At 37.2% G+C, this 22,279-nt stretch overlaps 1 protein-coding gene and 1 non-coding gene across 2 annotated transcripts; both read left to right on the top strand.

The window, feature by feature from the left end:
• The first annotated feature begins 929 nt into the window (after positions 1-929).
• TOMM20 (translocase of outer mitochondrial membrane 20) lies at positions 930-21,138 on the top strand. Its single transcript, XM_021000407.2, has 5 exons — positions 930-1,202; positions 8,115-8,161; positions 14,881-14,962; positions 17,520-17,662; positions 19,633-21,138. Exons 1-5 carry the CDS (start codon positions 1,082-1,084, stop codon positions 19,675-19,677), a joined length of 438 nt encoding a protein of 145 aa, XP_020856066.1. The 5' UTR covers positions 930-1,081; the 3' UTR covers positions 19,678-21,138.
• LOC144458096 (small nucleolar RNA SNORA14) lies at positions 2,029-2,170 on the top strand. The gene has a single exon (XR_013487648.1). It is a non-coding gene; the product is annotated as a small nucleolar RNA SNORA14 (small nucleolar RNA).
• Positions 21,139-22,279: the final 1,141 nt, after the last annotated feature.

The following is a 22,279-nucleotide window of genomic DNA, read 5'->3' as shown; positions in this document are numbered from 1 at the left end:
ACTGCTGCCTTTAAATTCTAGCAGGGTCTATGATTTCTGAGAATTATGAGAATCAAAGAAATGGAAATACCTTAGGGCAGAAGCATCAAACATAGGCCACATAGTCACGCAACACCTCTAGTACAAGCCCAAGCCAGATGAAAATGTAATTTTGATTTGACAATTGTGACAAAAAAATTTAATAAAACAGTTTATCTTAATATGTGGTTTTCTAAGTCAATATATGACTGACAGGGATCCTTATTTATGGTTTAGTAGCCCTGCTTCTATTTGAGTCTGATACCTACATTAGATACAAGGGAGACATTGTGAATGTGAATGAAGGCGGAATAGGTAAAGGAGAGTGAGATGAAACAAATCTGGAATGTAAAATAAGTTGGAGCTAAACTGTGGAAGGTCTTGAGGACCACAGATGGAGAGCTGGAAGGGAACTCATTTACAGATGAGGAAGCTGAGTGAGGCCCAGAGAAGTAGTTAGAAGTTGCCCTTTTCAGGTAAGATCTGTTTAAATTAAGTTGTCCAGTGCTAGCCTGGAACTAAAGGTAGGGCGGCCTCCGTCAAGGAGAAAACCAGAGTCCCTACAGGGTGGGCGGGGTCGGGAGGTCATTTCAATGCCAGCCCTGCCCAGGGCGCAGCGTTCCTTAGTGACCACTTCAAGTGCCTGCCTTCGTTAAGAGCTTATATCTGCTCCAGAAAACACTACCATTCATTCATTTAACAAATGTTTATCTAGAGAATTACCTAAACGCAAGGCAAAGACGCGCTTTATTCACCAGCTGCAACATATCCCGCTCCGGTTAGAACGCGTACTTTGTCCCACGTGGTAGGGCCGAGTTCAGCCACGCATGCGCGGGACAAAACATTTAGCCCTTTTCTCCTCAGGTTCTGCCCTAGACGTCTAGAGAACGTCGCTCTTTTACGACGTCAGAGCGGAAGTGGGGCGCCGAAGGGTCCTTCCCCCTCCCCCTCTCTCGCTGTCTCCGCCCTCGACTGGAGCAGAGCGAGCCTACTCTCCTGGCTTGGGGGTCAGCGGGGGACGGCGCCGCTGCTGCCACCTCCACCGCTAGCAGTAGCCGGAAACATGGTGGGCCGGAGCGGCGCGATCGCCGCCGGCGTGTGCGGGGCCCTCTTCATCGGCTACTGTATTTACTTTGACCGCAAGAGACGGAGCGACCCCAACTTCAAGAACAGGCTCCGAGAGCGTGAGTGGGTCCCCGCCCCCTCCTACTGCCAGGTCCTCAGCTCGCACACCTTTCTCCTCCCCACCCCCCAGCCCCGCGCCTACCTTTGCCCCACCAAACTCTTTTGCTGTGCGGGCGCGCGCCCTAGCGCTCTCCGCAGCCCCACGCACACCCTAGCTAACTGGGGCCGTGCTCGTCGCCCCGGCCTGCCTTCCGCGCACGTGCCTCTTGGGGGTTTCCGCGGCGGGTGACGCACGCTCCACGATTCCCCCCCCCCCCCGGAGCCTACCCTTTCCTCCTCTGGGATCCCTCCTGCCCACTTCCTGGGGTGGGCCCCGCGCCCTTCTGCCGAGGCCCCGACCTGGGCGTGGGGTGGGCGCAGTGGAAGGAGCTGGGCCGCCGAGGTCAAGGTTACTATGGGCGTTTGCCTCTGAAGGACAAGGCAGCTTCCTGGCCGGGCTTTTTGGGACTCGGAGGGTCCCACGTGCGTGGGTGGGGCGAAGGCGTGGAGTGGATTAAGCCTTGGTCGGGGGCGGGGAGGGAGGGGTCTGATTTTATCTTTCCAGGCTTCAATCATCCTTTTACCCTTTTGAAAGGTTAGAATTTCTTCCAGTCCATCGTTTCTTTCCCACTCCAGGCAGTATTGACTCCATCTGGAATTGCCTTTAGTTTTCAGGCCTCTTGTCGATTTTTGGTTTTTTTTTTTTCATCCTTATTTCTTTACTTGGTCAACCCAGGTGATTTTTGCCCTCGTTTCTCCCAGTAGCCATGAGGCCTAGCACAGCCAAGCATTTCTGCAGGTAACGTGGGAGCTGAATAGGAGGTTCAGGAATTCGCTAGTGTCCAACAGCATTCTTAAACCCTCTTGGTAGCATTGCTGAAGACGCTTCCAAGATATGAGTGAATGCGACAGAAAATTGCAGACAGATTAATCCAAAATGCTAAGTATTTTCTTCTGACTTGGCATTATTTCGCATCTGACAATTTTTAGAGATGATGGTGTGTTTGCTAGCCGGATTTAATTTGGGGGTATCTACGTTTGCAACATTAGATTTGTTTGTAAGTTACGTTTTTAAAAAAATATTGAACGTGACTTTTTTTCATTTAAAACTGTCTCAAAGGCGTTTAAGTGTAAAGTTGATGAGATCATTGGACTTCATTTGGTAGGAATGTGAGTCACTGAATCATGGGAATGGCAGACAATTTTGAAAGATCATAATTTGTTTGCAGCTTCTAGGGCAGGATTGATTTCCCTTTGTGAAGATGAGGGCAGCTATTTTCCATAGTTAATTCTTCTCTATCATCTTCCCCTCCCCCCCAAACCCCCTCCCAAACTGGCAACTTCTCAGGCACATTTGTTAGCACTTTGGGGGGGGGGTCGGGGCTCGGCAGATTAGTTGTTTCCACAGGTTGAAGATTTGTCGAAAACTTCTTGGCCCATTAAATAGGAAGCTTCATTTGATTCTGAGTAGAATCTTTTTAAGTTTGCATACAAAAAATAGCTTTTCAGTACTTTAAAACCTTTGAATTATTAGTAGTTAAAAGGACCTTCTACAAACATCCTTTTTTCACTTGCTAAATAACTGGAGTTCATGCCTACAAGATTTTCCGCCCTAGTTCTAAAACTAGGCGAATAAACTTACCACATTGAAACAAGTTGAGAAATGGCCACTTTCCCTTTTTGAATTCTTTGAACTGAAAACAGAAGTCTTGACCACCTCCATCCCCCTCCCCCAAAAAAAGCTTCATTTGTCTTTTTTTATTTTTTTAACATTAAGGTTTGCAAAGACACTTTTTACACATGGTATCTCATTTGAACCACACAACAGTCCTACCAGATGGGTGCTATTATTATCATCTTCATTTTACTAATAAGAAAACTGAGGCTGAGAGAGGCCAAATGTTTTTTCATGGTCACACACCCATTTGAGGCAGGATTTGAACTCCTTTCCAGACACCAAATTCAGCAGTCCCCATGTTACCTAGCAACTTACATTTAAAAAGACAAAGGTAGGGATAGGGGGGAAGGGGAGTAGGAGAAACAGTTCAGCAAAATCATCCAAATCTTATAGTGTATAATAATAGTTAACAATTATATAGTGCTTACTATGTGCTAGGCACTGTGCTAGATTCCCTGACTTTGCCTTTTTGCACCTCTTCCCCTGGACCAAGTGAAGACTATATACAGACTTTTGTGTAAATGGTAGAGAAAAGGTAATTTTGAATTTTGTGAAGTTAGAGTAAGGAGGGACTTCAAGAGATACAGCTCTCTCATTTTAGATCTGGGGAATGTGAGGCCTAGAAAAGTTAAGTAATTGCCCATTAATTAGGACTGGAACCCAAATCTCTTGTGTCCAGTGTCTGTAGCTGTCTGCCCTACCCTTACCATTCTCCTGAATTGAAGAACGATGATTTGATTAGTTCAGTGCCCTTTTTTCCCCTTTTTAGTTTTTGACACCATTGAGTCTTTGGTGGTACTACATTCCTTTGATTATCTTCTGTTCTCTTTAATGGCTTTACTGGCTGTTCATTCTTTTCTCTATCCCCTTAATGTGTTTATTCTCCAAACCACTGTCTTGGTTGTCTTCTCTGGCCATATTCAATGCTGTTCTGAAATCTTTGACTCTTATGGCTTCAATTATCACCTCAATGAAGTTAACTCCAAATCTAAATCCTCAGTCCTGTTCTCCAGACCCACATCTCCAAACTGCCTATAGGATATCTCCATTTGAATGTCTTCCTGGTACTTAAAATTCAATATATACATAATTTAGTATATAATATTTACCTCCTTATTTCCGCCCTTATTTCTCATTTTGTTTCTTTTTGTGTTACCACCCTTCACCAAGTCTTCTGTGTTTGAAATCTGAGGATTATCTTTGTCTTGGTACTAATTTTCATCTCATACACAGTTAACCAAATTGAGCGGATCTTGAAAGCTGCTATCTTGTCTGTTTCCATTGCCTCCATTGTAGTACAGGCCTTCGTTACCACCTGCCAATTGGCAGTAGTGTCGTAATAGAGTTTTTTTCTGTCTACTCTCCCCGTTCCAGTTGATCTTTCATGCCACTTATAATTGTTATGCATAGCTATAGTTTTGTCACTGTTTCTAACTCTTCAGTGTCACCTCATTGCCTGTCAGGTAAAATGAAAACTCCTTTGTCTTTGGAACCCTGCTCCCCTACTTTCCCCCAATCTAGAACCACACTACCTTCCTGCCTTAGTTCACCTTATTCTTTAGATATTCCAGCCAAACCAGGATAGTTTTGGCTTTCTAACATACCGCATTCTATTCATTTCAACAGTTCACACATAGTGTTGGGAGTGAGGTTAGGAAGTCGCAGAAGAAACAGTCCCTGACCTCAAGAACTTTACATTCTTTTGGGGAAGGGGCAGGGTTTATCCAAATGAGTGTTTATAACCTAGATAAAGATTTAAAAACTTAAGTTGAGGAAAGGCTGGACATCAGTAGAATGTTTTTCTACCCCTTGTCCCATTTTGAAGTCTTTTCTGTTTTAAAGCTGTCACCTCCTTTTCCTTAGGGAATGCCCTAATAAAGGTAGTGGTGGGCACCTTGAAGAAACAGGGAAGAATTTTTTTACATAGAAGAACTGAAGAAAGGCCAGAGAAGAGGGGAAGGAAAATGAAAGGGAATAAGCATTTATAAATCACATACTGTGTTCCAAGCACTGTGTTAAATGCTTCAACAATATTATCTCATTTGATCCTCGAAATGCCCCTGTGAGGTAGGTGCTGCTGTTATCTCTATTTTACAGTTGTGGAATCTGAAGCAAACAGATTAAGTGACTTGTCCAGGGTCACACAGGGTAGTGTCTGAGATTGAATCTGAACTCTAGGTATCCTGACCCCAGGCCCAGTACTATATTCACTGTGCCATCACCTAGATATTTAGAGTTAATGGTTGTGCTACAGAATTTTAGTTGACTTCTTTTAAAAGATAGTACGAGTTTGAAGTTAAACATCTTATGAGAAATACTTTCATTTTTTAAAAAGGGCAGAATTGGGTATACACCATGGGAGAGAAAAGCCATTGCCATAATTTTAAATCTAAGATAACCTCCTTTCTAAGTTTGGAAATTTGGAGTAGTCAGGCTTCGTTTTTACCTAAGATGTTTTATTTATGAGATAACTTTGCCATCTACTTGCCGTTGTAAAAATGAAACAAGCCATTTTAAACAATCATTATTTTGCAAGATAAAACTTATTTTAGGAGGGATAACTGGATTATATATGCCTCATTATTTCTGATATTTACATTACTTCATTTGGCCGATGTATAGTGTATTGGAAAGATCCCTTGTTTTTGTAGCCAGAGGCCTAGGATTATTTAAATCTTGGCCCTGCTGCTTACTGTGTGACCTAGGGTATGACATCTCTGGGATTCATTTTCCTCATCTGTAAAATGAAGAAGACAATGCACTAGGTAATAAAATTCTTCTTTACATCTAAATCCTGAGTGTGTATTCCTGTGGCCTTGTGCCTGAGATCAAAGATGCCTAAAATTAGTCATTTTAGATTGTATTCTTGATAAAAAGTTGTAGTTGAGGAGATTGGCAAATAGTTTACAGTTTGTTTAGCCAGCCTCATTAACATGTTAACATAAACATTTGTGTTGACTTTAGATAGGCATTGTTCAAATTCATTGTATCAGTAAATTTACCTAATTAAATCATTACCTAATGCCCATATTTAAATTCTTACTTATGAGCATTGCTACATGGGAGTTTCTCACTTTATTGAATTCATTGAGTGTTTTCAAATTGCGTAAATTGAATCATTTAGAGCTAACTAGGTGGTATAATGGACAGATTGCTGGACCTGGAGTCAGGAAGACTTGGGTTCTAATTTTACCCTCGGAAACTTTCAAGTTCTGTGTTCCTTGGCAAGTCAGCCTCTGTCAGCCTCAGTTTCCTTATCTAAAAAATGGGGACAAAGGTAACCACTTTACTGCATTGTTGTGAAGTTCAAATGAGATAATATGCGTAAAAGCTTTGTTAGCCTTAGAACAATACATATTAACTATTTCTGTTATTCAGTTAATTGGAAACATCCAGTTCAGCCAGCTTTCACATTTTTATCTACACTGTAGTAAATTTGTAGTGTGAATCATTCCAATTTTAGCTATTTCATGAGTTATCCAAAAGATATATAAAGCTGTAAGAGGCCATCTAGGTCAGCTCCATCATCTTAGAGATGAGAAGAAAACTGAGGTCCAGGGAGATTAGATGACTTGACTAAGGTCATGTAACTTATAAGGTTCAGAGGCAGGTACTTTGACTTCAGGACCACTGCTCTTTGTCCTTTACTATCCTGCATCTGAGTTTTAATCTTGACTGCAATGACCAAGCCAGTAACTTAGGTGTTCATTCCTGGTTTTTCAGTTTAACATTTGTCTCTACTTGTGGGTAGAGATATAATGATAGAATATTTGAAAGTAATGTAACAATTTCAAATTGTATTAATTAGCACCTCCTTCATGTGCCAGGCATGGGGGATTCAGAGACAAATGAAACAATCCTTGCTTCCTAAGAGCTTATATTCCTTTGGGGAAGACATGGATATATATTTGTATATATAAAATAAATACAAAGTAATGAGTGGGGGAGGTGCACTAGCAGTTGGTTGGACTCATAGAAAGTGATCCTTAAAGTGAGTTCTGAAGAAAATTAGGGATCCTGGGAAGGAGGCATCAAGAGCAGCCAGCGCAAAGTCACAGACAGGAAATGGGAGTATGTCATGTGAGGAGCAGCAAGAAGGCCAGCTTGGCAGGTTTGTAGAGGATATAAAGGAAATTAATGAATAATAGGGCTATAAAACTAGGTTGGAGTTAGGTTGTTGATTTTAAATGCCAAAGGAGTTTATGTTTGATCTTAGCATAATAGAAAGCCACTGGAGTTTTCTATTTATCTTAATATTTCCTTATATATTGAAGCCAAAATTTTTATTTCTAAAAATTTGAAATAAGGGTAGAAAGAAGTATAATAGATTGCTTTTATTAATAGTCAATTAAAAGCAGCTCCTTCTCCATTTCCCAAACCCAAATAACCCACCAAAATTTCATGTTATGCAGTTACAGGAGCCAGAGACACTGGGATTTAAGTTTCATTCTAATGGACTTTTACACTGCCTTGTCTATTCAATTAAAAGTCGTGTCTGTTGGTTCAAGTAACCTTATTTTGTAGTTCTGCAAAAAAAAAAATCATGTTTATTTTTGCTTGTTTGACTTGAATAATCTATCAGATATGCTAGTTTTTGCCTCCCCAACTAGCCTGTGAACTATGAAATCTTGTCTGTGCTATTAAATACTACTAAGTATTTTACCTACTACTAAATAGATAATAGCTTATCTATTTACTATTCTTTCAAGTTAGTCTCAGGGTCAGTCTTATTGTGACGTTGGTAACCTCTTAATATATAACCTTTGCATAACTAATTATATTACTTAGGTTAATATTGCTTTGGGCATTATCAAATGATATTTAAACCTGGCTGTTTAGTGTCTATGTGTCAGTGTTGAATATGGTATATGTAACTCACTTTATACTGTGGTTACATCTTGACTTTATGGCTGGGATAGGTCAAAGAAAGAAGAGAATTCTATAGAATATATTCATAGAGACATACATCTTAGCTCAAGAACATAATCATTCTCTGTGATCTTTAATATTTGTTTAAAAGAACATATGAGTTAAAGTAATACCTCAAGTTGGTAGAACAGTAAAATTATTTCATATTATGTTATACTCTCTGATGTTAACCTTGTGAGGTAGGTTTTTGCAGCTCTTAGCCTCATTTTACAGATGAGGAGACTGAGGCTTTAAGTAACAGATTATACCTTTAAACATTCAACCACTACTGTTTAATCACTATTTTCATTGATCATAAAGTGAACGTGTATTAAATCTGTTGCAGGAAGAAAGAAACAGAAGCTTGCTAAAGAGAGAGCTGGGCTTTCCAAGGTAATGCCAATAACCTGTATTTATACAGACTGTGTTATGTAAAAATGTATTAAAATAGACTTTAAAATACATTTAAATGTATATATTTTTTAGGAATGGAGATATTTCAAGGTATTGTATATAAAATTTTTCCATAGTAATATCAAAGTATAGTTTGGTATTTAGAAATAGTCATTTCGGTCATTTAAAGACTGACCTGAAACCACAAGTCTTTTATATATGATCATCTATTTAGACTAGGGCCATAGTTGTGCATTTGTTTGTTTTAACTTCAGTGTGGGACTTTATCCTCCATTAAATTACTACTTGGATGTCTTACTATATCATAGTGATGCTGCTTCTGACTTTCCAAAGGCTGTACCAGCAGTATTAACTCTGGCAAGTCCTGTGAAGCTGGAAAGACTTCAGATCCTGTTGATATATTACATCTTTAATTTTGAGCATCAGCCTAGCAAACTCCATTAATGGAGGGAGCACTTATACTGATGAACTGCACAGATCTTTGAAGTACTAAAATAAGCAGGACTTTAGATTTGTCCTGATTTAATTTGTCATACCAATTTCAGTTCTTCATTTCAACTTGTCAGTATTCCCCTTTCAAAAATTGATGGGTTTGGGTTAGATGACTTGTGAGACCCTTTCTAGCTATAAATGCTAATTCTGTTATCTGTCAGTTTTGTCTGTCTATACATTTGGTAAGCATTCCATCTATGCTTGTTTGGTCATCAGTAAAAATTGTTGATGAGGACAAGGACATTTGGTGTGGTGGATTAACATGGATCCATTTATCAGCGTTTTTTGTGGGGAGTAGTCATTAGAGTTGTGCATAGGACCCAGGTTCAACTCCCATATCTGCTTCTACTACCTTTGTGACTTTGAGCAAACCATCTTTCCTCATCCTCAGTTTCCTTATTTGCAAAATGAAGGTATTTGAACTAGATGGACTGTAAAATGTATTTGATTCTCTGGGTTCATCTAGTGCCTCATTTTATAGGTGAATGACAAATCAAGCCCTTGCTCAAGGCATTACAGGAGGTCCTAAATTATTAGAGCTTAGAACTCAGATTTTGATTTTTGAAGCCTTTTGTAGTGTTACTACTTCATACTGTCTTGTTGATAGCTTGCTATATGGCCTTTTTTTCCTCTCCCTTTTTAGTGTTATCTTTGCCAGAAGTTGAGCTCAGTAAAGAAAAATTAAATCCAAGTCATTAAATTTTGCTTTTTTTGTTTGCAAGTTTAGGGCAGTCATTCTGTGTGGAAGGAATTTTTATCGGATAAAATGTGTTTGGGGGGGTTACATTGCATATTACATTGAGTCTTTTGAGCTTTTTCCTTCACAAAAATTTTTCCATAGGCAGATGGTGATAGTGATTTTTTGTTTTGAGAAGTATCATGGTGTAATATGTGAAGTGTCAAACTCTTACAGCTGGTTGGCAAAATTTCCTGCCTGAAACAGATTAAAATGTAATTGAAAAATGTTTAACAAAATAAATAAACATAAATAAAACTTAGATAATGTTAATTTGAGGTTTTCTAGGTCAGTATACCACAGACAGATCATTTCTATTTGAATTAGGCAACATGTCCAATAGATGGTCATTCAGCCTTCATTGTAGAACCTCATGACAAAAGGAATTTTTAAACTTCCATGGATGGCCATTAATTACACTTTCTTGAATGAAGTATACCCTTCCAGAGCTATAGTCCTATTGGGATTTTCATACACCTGTCTAAGTTTTTTGGTCTTATAAGATCAAACTTGCCTTATCCTATGAGGATGTCTGTTTTTGCCTTGTGCATTCCTTGTGTATTTGTGGGTAGACATTTGAGGTCATGGATTTGCTATAGTGGCTGTTGACTTGAATGTTGTCCTTTTTGTAGGTGTGTCTCTAGCTCTTCTTTCTGTCTTGTGGCGTATAGCTTGGTAGACATAGGTCGACAATTTTCTGTTTTTCCCTTTTTAGTTTAAGAGCCTTTTTGACTTAATTTACTGAACTCTAGGTAAGTATGAGCCTTTGTTAAGTGTACTCCTATATTTTAAGTTACAGTCCAGAATTCAAATCTTGTTCTTGGATTCCATATTCTTTATCATCTGTTCACTTCCCAGATCTGTCTTATTCTCCTGAGACTTTGCCTTTGATTAGTAGCAGTTATGAAAACATTGTCTGTACCCACTATGATCCTTTGGTTTCTTACCTAAGACTTTCTTATCTTAAACAATGTTTTGTAGATTTCTTGTGGCAGTGTCATTTGTGCTATGCTATATCTGTTTATATGAATAAACAGAATTTGGTAGTAAGTAATCTTCCCAGCTTGAAAAGTCTTGGAACTTTTCTGTCACAACTTGAATTATATGTGTACTCAGAAACTAGCAGAACTCTCTCTTGTCATCAGGTCAACACGTAGTAACCCTAACCCTCAGCATTTAATTACCAAACATTACTTTTCATCTTCTTCCTCTGACTCTTACTGGATGATCTCCAACCTGACAACATTTATAGATTCCTGTCATCTTTTTCTGGAGGAAAAGAGCCATTGCTTCCTCCTTAGAGGGTTCAGCTCCCTTATTTTGGAGAAAAGCCTTACCTATTGCTTATCTTTCCCTTTGTTTCCCCTTCTATTCTTTCTATTTCTTTTTGTTACATTCTTCTACCTTCCAACCTCCTGACACAATTCAGGAATCTTTTCTATTGCTTTGGGTCTTCTTGTGGTTTCCCTTCCCCACCCCATTTTTTTTTTCATGTTAGCATCTTTATTTTCCTTTATTTCTTCTTTAACCTTAGGTCAGGATAGGGAACCTGTGGCCTCCAGGACACTGGTGGACTTCTAGTTCCTTGGGTGTGGCCTTTTGACTGAGTCCAAAGTTTTACGCAACAAATCCTTTTATTAAGGGGATTTGTTCTCTGAGGTTTGGATTTAGTCAAAGGCCCATTCTTGAGAACCTAGAGGGCCACATATGGCCTGGCCACAGGTTCCCCACCCCTGCTTTAGGCTGATTAACTTGATTCCTTCAACTTCTAAATCTACCCAGATAACTTTTCCCCTTGCTCCCCATTCAGTTTCTTGCCTTGTTCACAGTTTCTAATTCTTTCAAATCCCAATTCGTTTTACTTGAGTTGAAGGACAAGAATGCTCTTTTAGAGCTGAGAAAACAGGCCCTGGGATATTAAGCAACTTAACCAAGGCTGTACATGTAGTAAATGTCATAGTTGAGATTTAAGCCCTAGGTCCTTAGATTCCCAATTCAGCACACATTCTGCAGTACTATTCTGCTTCCCCTCCTGTTCCTTTTCCCACCAAAGCCAAGAGTAGAATGATTTCTTGGAAGGCTTTGACTTTTGTTAGCACCATTTTTATTTCACAGTTTATTAATTATTAGCAAAGGTGTAAATATGTGAGGATAATCCATAGAACCTAGGAAGTGATTATTTAGTAGTGATCAGATTCCTGCTGAAGTGTTTTCAACAGAGGTGTGAAGAAGACTAGCGTTGTTGTAAGGCAAATTAAAATTCTCGAATGTTAGAGGAGAGTAATTATTACCATCTTTCTTTAAAAGTGGCTATAAACTATAATATGAAAAAATTAGGTATATAGTAAGATATTTTCTAAACCATACATGTTTTGCCCATTGATAAAGTTAAGAGAATTCAAGTATTTATTATTTTGAGGGTACTAAAAATACATCTATGTTATTTGAAATGGTTTGTATGTAGTCCTACCTGAAGATAGAGGTTATGGGATAAATGACTAACCTAGCCCCTTCTAATTTTATTTTTTCCTGTTCTTGAAAGCTTGCTGTCCTATACTTAATAAAATATTTCAGATTCTCCCCAGCCTTTTCTGAACTTAAAAGTATAACTGCAGGTAACCAATATAGTACTGTTCAGTATCAGTGGGATAAATAATAGAAACATGCTCTGCTCATCTTCAGTACTGGGTCAGCCTCACCATCTTCATCTACTACTGCCAAGCTACTGATCATTGCTGGAGCTAGTTAAGAAATGATGAATATTGGGTTCATTAAGGCTTCATATTATGTAATTTTAATTGGGCCACTTCCCATAGCAGCTTGTCCTCAAGTTTCCAACTCCACTCCTACCCTCTCTGTCTTAGCAGATGACCTTGCCTGCTTTTTATAACTCTTTCCTTGTCTTCCCCCCATCTTCATCCTCAGGGATCATGCATAGATTTGACCTTGTAACTCAGCAATTTTAAAAAAAGATGCTTGGTGGCTGCCTGTCCTCAGGTACAGTAGGAACTTTCTAGCTTGATGTTTGATACCATCAGTCTGGATCCAACCTGTATTTTCAGTCTTAATTTCACATCATTCCCTTTGACATAATCATTTTGGCCAAATTGAACTGTTTGTTGTGCTCCGAATTCGATGTGCTGTCTTGCATTGCTGTGTTTTTCACCCCCTCCTTCCCAAAGACAGCGTTTAATATGACATAGGCAATACATATACATTCCTATTAAACATTTTCACATTAGTCATGTTGAAAGGAAGAATTAGAAACAGGAGGAGGAACCACAAGAAAGAGAAGACAAAACAGAAGAAAAAAAGAATATAGGTACTTTATTTTTAAAAATCTCTATTCTTGACCCATCCCTCAGACTGTAGCTTTATATCTCCCCTCCCTTATACTGCTAAGCTATCAGAGTAGTGCGGATTCAATTCTTAATCTTTTACAATCTGTTTTCTAACCCTACTAGTATAGTGTATTTGTTTTCTAGAGATAACCAATGACAGCTTATTTGTTAGGTAGTCCTCATTGCCCTAGACTTTTGTTAGCATTTTATATTGTTGACTACCCCCTTATCCTGAATAGTCTTTCTTTCCTTGATTCTCTTCTTAATTGGTCTCCCAAGGTTCTGAGCCTAGGTCCATCTCCATAGGTTTGGTTATGTTCTTTATACAGATAAATTCCAAATCAGTCTCTCCCTCTCTCCCCAACTCTGTTCCTTGAGCCACATCTTCAGTCCCACCAGTGCTGTCATATTCTGTTGGTTGTACCTGCACATCGTCTCACATCCTTCCTCTTCTCTTCATTAATACTGCCACCATCCTGCTTCATCTCTCTTATTAATGAGTTGAACTATTGTTATGATGATTTTCTTTGTCTCTGTTCCCTGTTTTCCTTCAATCCATTTTTCCACACAGCTTTCAAAATAACCTTCTGGATATATAAACTTGACTGTGGCATTTCTCTGCTCACAGTTCTTCCTTGACTCCCTGTTGCCTCAAGAATTAGATAAAAACTTAGCCTTTTATATATACTTCTTAGAATATGGGTACAGCCTTATTATTAGCCTTATTTCACATTGTTCCCCTTGATATTTTCTTCATTAAGTGCCTAATGCTTGCCAGGCCCTGTTTGAAGCACTAGACTGAGAAAGGAAGGCAAAAACAAAGTTCCTACACTCAAGGGCTCATGTTCTATGGGAAAAGACAATATGCACTCAATTATGTACACCTATATACAGAGTAGGTAGAAGATAATCTGAGGGAAGATGGCCCTAGAGCAGTGGAAACCTGGGATAGGACTTCCTGTAGAATGTGAGATTTGAACTAAGTCTTGGAAAAAGCCCTGATCTCCATGAGTTTATGTAGACTGATCTCTCATCCCTGCTTAACTTCAGTGTACAAAGTACTGCCTTTGTGGAACCTTTTCCTGATTCTTTCCTGATTTCCCCAGAGCATTATGCCTTGACTTTATCATACTTATCTTTCAACTTGTTGCACCTCAAACAGATTTTGTCAATCAACAAGCATTTATTAAGTGCTTTCTATCAACCACGCACTGTGCTTGAGAAGATAGAAATACCAAAGTGAAAGAAATCCTTCTGTGAAGGAGGTTGTATTTTATTGGGTGATGCAATTAGTTCACAAATAAGTAAGTAAAAGATGTATAAAAACTAAATACAAGATGATTTTAGGGGTTAGGAAGGCTCTAACGGAAAGGCCTCTCAAAAAGACATGGGACTTGAACTTTAGGCACTTTCATCAGGTACTGTGTCACTTATCTTTATATCCCCAACTTTCAGCACCATACCTTGGACACACTACATACTCAATGTTTATTGAATTAAGTACATCAGTATTTTAGTTTTTGCCTATAGTCTTATCTCCCTGTGCTGGGTTGGTATAACTGTTGAAAAATAAATGCACTATCAGAAATGCTTTGATTTCAGCTGACTACATTCAAGTCATAGTTTTGTAGAGTTATGATCAACCTTTAGCAAAACCCTTTATACATTCAGAATATTATTAAGCTTTTAGAATTTTTTTTAAAAAGGCCTAAATTAAAAGCCTAAATTGACTATCTAGTTTCAAATGGTCTGTTTGATATTCTACATCATTAAATGTGTTTGAAAGTAGTGATAAATTTTAAAAGCTTAGTTTTTAATTCTGCAAAAATGAATGATCAAACAGAAGCCTGAGTTTTCCTGTGTAAAACTGGTTCATTACATTAGTAGACTTATATTTTTGTGGCACTATTCTTAGAACTGTGATAAGTGTATGTTTTTCTGAATCCATTTATAAAGGTGCTATTTGAAGAAACTTCCTTATAAGCAACACTGAAAAGTAAATTTTTGTTTTTTAGAGAATAACCTTTTCTGTAATATTTTGCTTTCAGATTTTATTGAAATATAGTTTTTTAAAAATATTGGTTACTCGTTTTGATAGTTTCTTAAATTAAGATCTTTTTGCATTATAGTTACCTGACCTTAAAGATGCAGAAGCTGTTCAGAAGTTCTTTCTTGAAGAAATACAGCTTGGTGAGGAGTTACTAGCCCAAGGTAAGTATCACTAAAAGAATCAGATTTTTTTCATGATTATGTTCAATTCAAAAGAAGAATCATAGACTCTAAAAGCCTCTGCGGCACTTAATAAATGCTTATTGATTGACACAATCTGTTTGAGATGCAGCAAGTTGAAAGATAAGTATGATAAAGTCAGGGCATAATTCTCTGGGGAAATTAGGAGACAACATTTTCAGCTGAGGATAGTGGATCATATGCTCATATATTTTAGAGCTAAAGGGACTTTGGCAGTTTCTCATTTTATTATGTCTAAAGAAAGTGACGTTACTAAGGTCTCAAAAATAAGTGGCAGAACTAGGATTCAAAATGAAATTATTTGATTGTGGTTTCATTGTTTTTTCCACTATACTACCTCACTGTTCCTTTATTTACTTGAGCAGGTCATGAGCTTTTATTTCAGAGCTCCACATTTCTGTCTGGCATTCTGCCAGGTTGGGTGGCTATTGCCATATTATTTTTATGTTCACATTTAAATCTTATTAAATTCAGAATAAACTTTGTATGATCTGTCAAGCCAGAATTTCAGAGTTGAGAGATTCCAGAGGCTATCTGACTTAAACCCCATAGCTGAACAGGAATGTCTCCTACAACACTTAATAAGTAGTCATTCTTTTGCCTTTTTTGGAAGGCCTCTTAGGAGTAGGCTGCTCACTAGCTCTTGAGATGATAATCCCAGTACATTTTTGGGTAGGTTTAATAGTTAGCAAATTTTTCCTTCTGTAAAGACTAAATTTGGTTTGCAGCTTACACCAGTGCTACAGTTTTTGCCCTTTAGGACCAAGCAGAATGAGTCTAATAACTTACATGTGACAGTCCTTCAAATAATTTTTAAAACGGCTTATATGACTCTACCCAACTCTCCTCCAAGGCTAAACATTCTCATTTCCTTCCACTGATGTACTTGTGTGTCATGATCTAGGTACTATCCTAGTCCATCTTCCTCTGAATGGTTTTTAGCTTATCAATCAGTGTGTAGCACTAAAAACTGAATATAAATAAGGTGCTAGATATCACCTAATGAGGTATAGTTTTGAGGATAATATACCTCTCAATGCAGCCTAATGTTGCATTAGGTTTTTTAGTGGCCATGTCATATTGTTGACTAAATCCCCAGACTTCTTTTGTCAGTCTGTTCTCTAGACTTGTGAAGCTGATTTTGAAAACCTGAGAGCAAGAATTTACATTTATCCCCATTACATTTAATCTTACTGGATTTTAATTTATGCTGTAGCCATTTGAGAACTTTTTGGATTTTAAGTTTATTCAAAGTATTAGCTATTCGTCTCAGCTTTGTCAGTTAAATTTTTTAATAAATACATTCTGTGACTATGCTGGCCATTGGTGAAGATACTTAATAGCACAAGACCAAGCATAAATTCCTGGCATATTTATAGGATCATTAATTTAGAGGTGAAAAGGCCTAATGAGGTGAGGTCATCGTGAGAAATTTAGGTGAATTGCCTGAGGTCACACAACGACTAAGTTTCTGAGATGAGAGTTTGATCTTTAGGCCTTCCTGACTTTTAGTACTAGAGAATAACTAACAAAGTTAACATTAAACCACCAGTGATTACTCTTTGGGTCTGACCATTTAGGCCAGTTCTGATACAACTACATTATCCATTCTGTATTATCTGGTCCACTTATCTCTCAGAGACATGAGAGCATGACAGACTTTTGTTGAATGCTTTGCTATGATCTAGCTAAAATACATCTACAGTACTCTTTTGAGAGTTTAATATAATGGATGGACTTCTGGAAGATCCCAATTTGACTTCTGCTTTAGACACTTAGTAGCGGTGAGACCCATGGCAAGTAATTAACTCTTTTGAGACTTGGTTTCTTCATCTATAGCGTAAACGCGTTTGACTACATTTCCAAGGTCTTTTCCACCTCTTAAATCTATAAAAGAAAATGAGATTAGTCTGCCATGAAAAGTTATGGTAGGGGAATTAACAGGGGGAAAATGGAGTGAGGGATGTTGGCGTAAGTTTTTAAGCACTTCAGAAATTACATATACATTATACAATTGACATTTATTATATGTTAATATACATTGTTATATGGAACAATTTAATTAATTTTCCTTAAATTATTGTTTAGAACAGACCCCTCCCATGAACCACTATCAGATAAGTTTTACTAGGTACTTAAGAATAATTAAAATTGTATTTTTAAAATTTATAGTTCAAATACTGTTTATACTCTGGTTTTAATTATTAGGTTTAACTTGACAAGTTTCATCACAACAAATAGCAATCTCTAGATAACAAACATACTTCTTCGTCCCTTCCAATTGCCAACTTGTTTCAAAATGTAATTGATATAACAGATATATTTCACTATATTCAAAGAATTGGGATAGTATTGTCCCGTGAGGTTTATTATAATAGAATTTTATGAAGAATGAGGTCTTAGAAAAGAGTTCTACTTAAAGTATAGCAAGAAGTGCTTTATATTTGAAGTTTATAATTAAAGGAAAAGACTTTGTAGGTTCCATAAAAGCATTTACATAAAGAAAATTCCTTTATAGGTGAATATGAAAAGGGTGTTGACCACTTGACAAATGCCATTGCTGTATGTGGGCAGCCACAGCAGTTGTTGCAAGTTTTACAGCAGACTCTTCCATCACCAGTGTTCCAGATGCTTCTGACTAAGCTGCCAACAATTAGCCAGGTAAGAAAATGGAATTTTCTGCAGTAATAGGGAAATGGTGGTTATTTAGAATCTGAAAAATTTGATCTTTTTGGAATATGAACTTTTAAATGCCTTCCTATTAAACCTAGTTAAATAATAAAATTCAGCCATAAATTTGAAATAGTATTACAGGCATATATATCTCAGATCCAATTAGGATAATAATAATATGGAATAATATTATGATATTACATAAAACTATAGTGAATAATAAGATTATGAAATTTTCTTGTTAATATGTAATAGTTACTGCCACTGGCTATTATAAACTTTGCCATACTGAGTTGACCCAACCTAATGGTGTAATTACTAGAGAGAATGATCCTTGAAGATCATTAACCTTTAAAAATGCTCCTACCCATAAATTTTATTGTTTTTGACACAAAGTTATGTTGGGCTGTCTCTATAAGACTTTCCTGTCTTGGTAAGTGATATGCTGAAAGTTATAGCCCCCTGATATTTAGAACCGGCATGCCTTTGTTGTATCAAGGAATACCCTCTCTGACTTTTAGGACGTAACTTATAGGGTCAGCTCTCATTGATAGGTTTTATATTAAAGAGGGTATATCATAGTGGTACCACTCCAAGACTTGGAGTATATAAGTTATGAATATGTTAGAGTCACTAGTGATACAGTACTATATTCTGCTCCAGAAGCCTAAAGGATTTTTTTTAAGAGAGTGCACATTTAGTATTTGGAAGATTATATATCGTGAAACACAAAAGTCAGCCTTTTAATTTATAAGTAGCCTTTTCTTGGTAGTGATAAATAATATGTAAAACATGATGGAGAAAGTGGGAAGAGATCATTAGTACAGAATCTTAATCATTAAGTACCCTTTCAATGACCCTTCAGAATGATCATCTTTCCTAGCTGGATTTTGATACTTAGTGGGAGTAGGAGCTGGGGAACAAAAAATTCCATTGACTAGAGGACCCAAAAACTAGGGTTAAGATCTGTTTAGACCTTGCCCATAGAAGGATATGGTATCAGAAGTTAACAGCACAGAAAATTGATTTTTACAGTAGCAACAGTGCATGTACCTGATCTCTTGCGCCACTATTACCACACTAGAAGAAGAATTTAGGAATACTTACCGTGAGGCACTTGTAGCTTGCACATTATTAGACAAAGGGGGAAAAGGAGTAAAGTAAAGCAAAACCAAGAGCCCACAAGTACATTACAATTTCTGTAAGAATTCTTTGAATTTTCTTAAACTAAATTTTAACCTCTGTGTTATTGAAGACATACTGACTTCATTTGGTTCTTTGCATTACTTATGCCTAGTAGTATCATTCCCCTATGAAATTTGTCTTCCTCCTTTTATAGAAACATTATTTGAGGTTAATTTTTATTTATTTTTGTCTCTTGAACAGTGGAGTATTGAAAACTTAGTATAGAGTGAAAACTAAATTTCTTTGTGTAAATATTGGCCTATGTAGGGGATGAAGTTATAACCTGTGATGACCAGGCTCTGTAAATGTTTCAGATATTAATACCTTGTTATAATCATACTGCAGTGCTTGGGTATCTTATGGTGAGCCTGCATTCCTTTGAAGTAGAAATGCTTTCAGGGTGAATTGTTCTGAAAGTCTTGATCAGTAGTGTCGTTTTGTTTACCAGGGAGAGAAGAATATGGGGTCCCATTTTCTACCTCCCCTTTGTTTTAGTTTAAATAATGGCATGTTAATTCTGTGGGTTACAAAGTAGAAAAGCTGCCATGTGTTGGTAGGCTTTGTATTGCATTTTCAAATGGAAATAGGTTTAATTTGGTCACCTTTCTACTTGGCCATAACTATGAAATACCATATATTTTAAAAATAATAAGGTGAATTGTCTAGTAAGGTACAATTTCCAAATGCCTGGATTAGCAATGTATTCTTGTATGTAGGTGGGCTTAATGTTTTTTGTATGAAACCTATATATATTTACTTTTTTTTCTCCATAGAGAATTGTGAGTGTACAGAGCTTGGCCGAAGATGACGTGGAATGAGAAACATGTCAACACAATAAAATCTTAATAAAAATTTTTAAATAATTCTTAGCCCAGAAGATGAGCAGCAATGGGGGGAAAGGGCAAACATGCTAGTTATGGACTATGTATTACACTGAAATCTACCAAAGTGGATTCTAACTTTGTGTAGGTGGGTTTGCTTGGATTTTATTTATTTATCTTAGTGAGAAGTGTATTTTGATAAAAAAAAATTCATTTTATAAATACACTATGAATTATCTAAATATTACTAATTTCATTTGTTACTAAAATATGCAGTTGTAAGATACATATGACATGACACTACTACATGTTAAAAAATACCCAGTGCTCATTTTTGAAAAATAAAAGTTAAGGCAATAAAAAGAATTCTGCACTCCATGTTAGAGAGCTAATGGGTGGATTTGGTTTATCTTAGTATATATGGTAGTATAGTAGAAAACTGATGACTTTTTTTTTAATTTACCAAAGCTAACAAGCTGTGAAAGTCACTGGATGTGAAATATTTCCTGTTCATAAAGATAATCATGCATACATTTAGGAGATATTTTTGGTGTATAAGACAACAGCTATCAACAACCAAAAAAAACCCTTGAAAATTATTTTATTTAAAATAAGCTTATGAGTCCTGGATATTTATCTTGCAAATCAGAGTTATTGGAAAGAGCACTGAACTAGTAACAGTCAAGAAACGTGTTCTAGTTCTGTTCTGCCACTTACAGCTCTGATTGTGTAGGACAGACTGCTTTATTGCAGAACTGCTGAAATCTGAGTTCTTTTCTGCTCTATGATTATCTTCCTCGTCGTCAAAGCCACTTAGTTATGGTGTATTTTCCATACATGTTTGTCTTACTAGTCACAAATATTTACGTATTCCAAAATGGTTTCCCTGGCCTATTACTATTACCCTGATGAGTTTTTCTTTTTAAAAATTAGTGAAGAAAAATTTTCTGACAGTTGGCTATCCAAAAGTAGACTAGTAGGTTTATCTCAGGAAACTGTGAATTCCCCGTCATTGGAGGTCTTTAAATTGGAGACTCTGTGACCTTTTTGGAACTCCTTTTCAGGTATGTGTTGGATTAGATTTCTAAGGTGAAGTCTCTTCCAACCCTGATACATTTTAGAGCAAGTATATCTTACCCTTTGCTTCCTTGCACTTTTCTCCATTGTCTTCATTTGTTTCTCCTCTATACCTTCAAATCTTTGTCGTCGTCGTTTTTTTACTTTCTTGAACGTTGAAACACCAGGGTTTGACATCATGACATCAGAGGGGGATTAGGCTGATCAAGCTCTTTTTCTATAGGCAAACCAGTTGGAAAACTAAAGCCTAGCATCTGGTACATATTGGGACATTCTAGACCAAACACTGTCTTAAGTGTTTCTGAACTATAGAGTGGCCCCAATAATTTGCTATGACCTGTTTATAAAACTTTTCATTAAAAAAGTCATATTTTCTCTTCATTAGCATTGAAATCTGTTCTAGTTTTATAATCTTAAGAACTGAGAGCCTTAAAATGATGATTTGGTGACTAAAAATGGGGGAGAAGGGGAGGCCATTCCACCAGGGGGAATAAGGCTTTTGTGGAGCTCCTCAGGCTTTCTGCTCTGAGCATGTTAAAGAAGTGTTGTAACTAGTCTGCAGATAATTAGAGGAAGAGGGTAGATACTGAGAGCTAAGACAAATAGCAAAGTGCAAGCTTCTTTGGAAGAAATGAAGCATTATAGAAATATTATGGAGTGGAGCAGACCACTTAAACATTGAAAGGAAAGAAAAAAAACTTGGAGAAATTTATAGAAGGTTATAGAAAAGTTGCTGATCCATAGGGGTAGAGTTTCTGTAGCAGGAGTTTCTTAAACTGATGAAATTGAGGATCTGGACTAGAAAACCAGTCCTATGTTACAAACCATCCGAACACCCATAAGTGAAAGAAAGAAGGCAAGATAAATTTGGATACAGGAAAGCCAAAGATTATCCTTGTGACGTCCATGCCTGCCCAGTAAAAAGTCATTTGCACTTGGCTATTTCTGATCCTAAGAGGTATGTGTTAAATTGGGCCCTTGTGAGAAATATTTTAGTGAGCTAATGGGGGAATATTTTCCTTATTTCTTGTTTATTGTTCATCAAAAGAATGAAAAATGAATTTTTCTTTTTAGCAAATTATAGTTGTATTTTGGGGCGGGGAGTACAGATTTAATGCTAGTTACACGTGCCATCAGAAAGCTAAATATCTTCGAAAAATAATTGATCTTGAAGGTAGATGTCTGCTTGTAGGACTGGTCCGTCTTCGCTTACTAAAGGATTTTATCTATTATGAAACCCCAGTCCATTTTGGTAATGTCAAAGCCTGTTATGTTGAAGTGAATTAAATGTGCCCCTTTCCTATTCCCCACCAACCCTCTTTAAGAAAAGACAAATTATGTACACACTTGATAAAACCTTTGGAAATGAAAGGCATGAGCTTTCAGAGGTAGACAGGTTTCTTTGTGTGGACAAATACTTTTGATCTGTTTCATAATTTCATATTTGGTGCAAAGCATCAGGAATATTTTGGACACATGATTTTTATCGTCATGCCTGTTTTTGTTACATTATTCAACCTGT

Source organism: Phascolarctos cinereus, unplaced genomic scaffold (assembly GCF_003287225.1).
Source record: "Phascolarctos cinereus isolate Bilbo 61053 unplaced genomic scaffold, phaCin_HiC Scaffold_5;HRSCAF=322, whole genome shotgun sequence".
Lineage (NCBI taxonomy): Eukaryota > Metazoa > Chordata > Mammalia > Diprotodontia > Phascolarctidae > Phascolarctos > Phascolarctos cinereus.
Note: the sequence above shows the minus strand (reverse complement) of the source record. Positions and strands in the feature narration are given on the sequence as shown.

Bases quoted from the DNA above. Each gene is read 5' to 3' on its own strand.
- TOMM20 (XM_021000407.2), top strand. From the start codon at position 1,082: ATGGTGGGCCGGAGCGGCGCGATCGCCGCCGGCGTGTGCGGGGCCCTC. The intron at 1,203-8,114 runs GTGAGTGGGTCC...AATCTGTTGCAG, and splicing joins CAAGAACAGGCTCCGAGAGC to GAAGAAAGAAACAGAAGCTT. The intron at 17,663-19,632 runs GTAAGAAAATGG...TTTTCTCCATAG, and splicing joins AGCTGCCAACAATTAGCCAG to AGAATTGTGAGTGTACAGAG.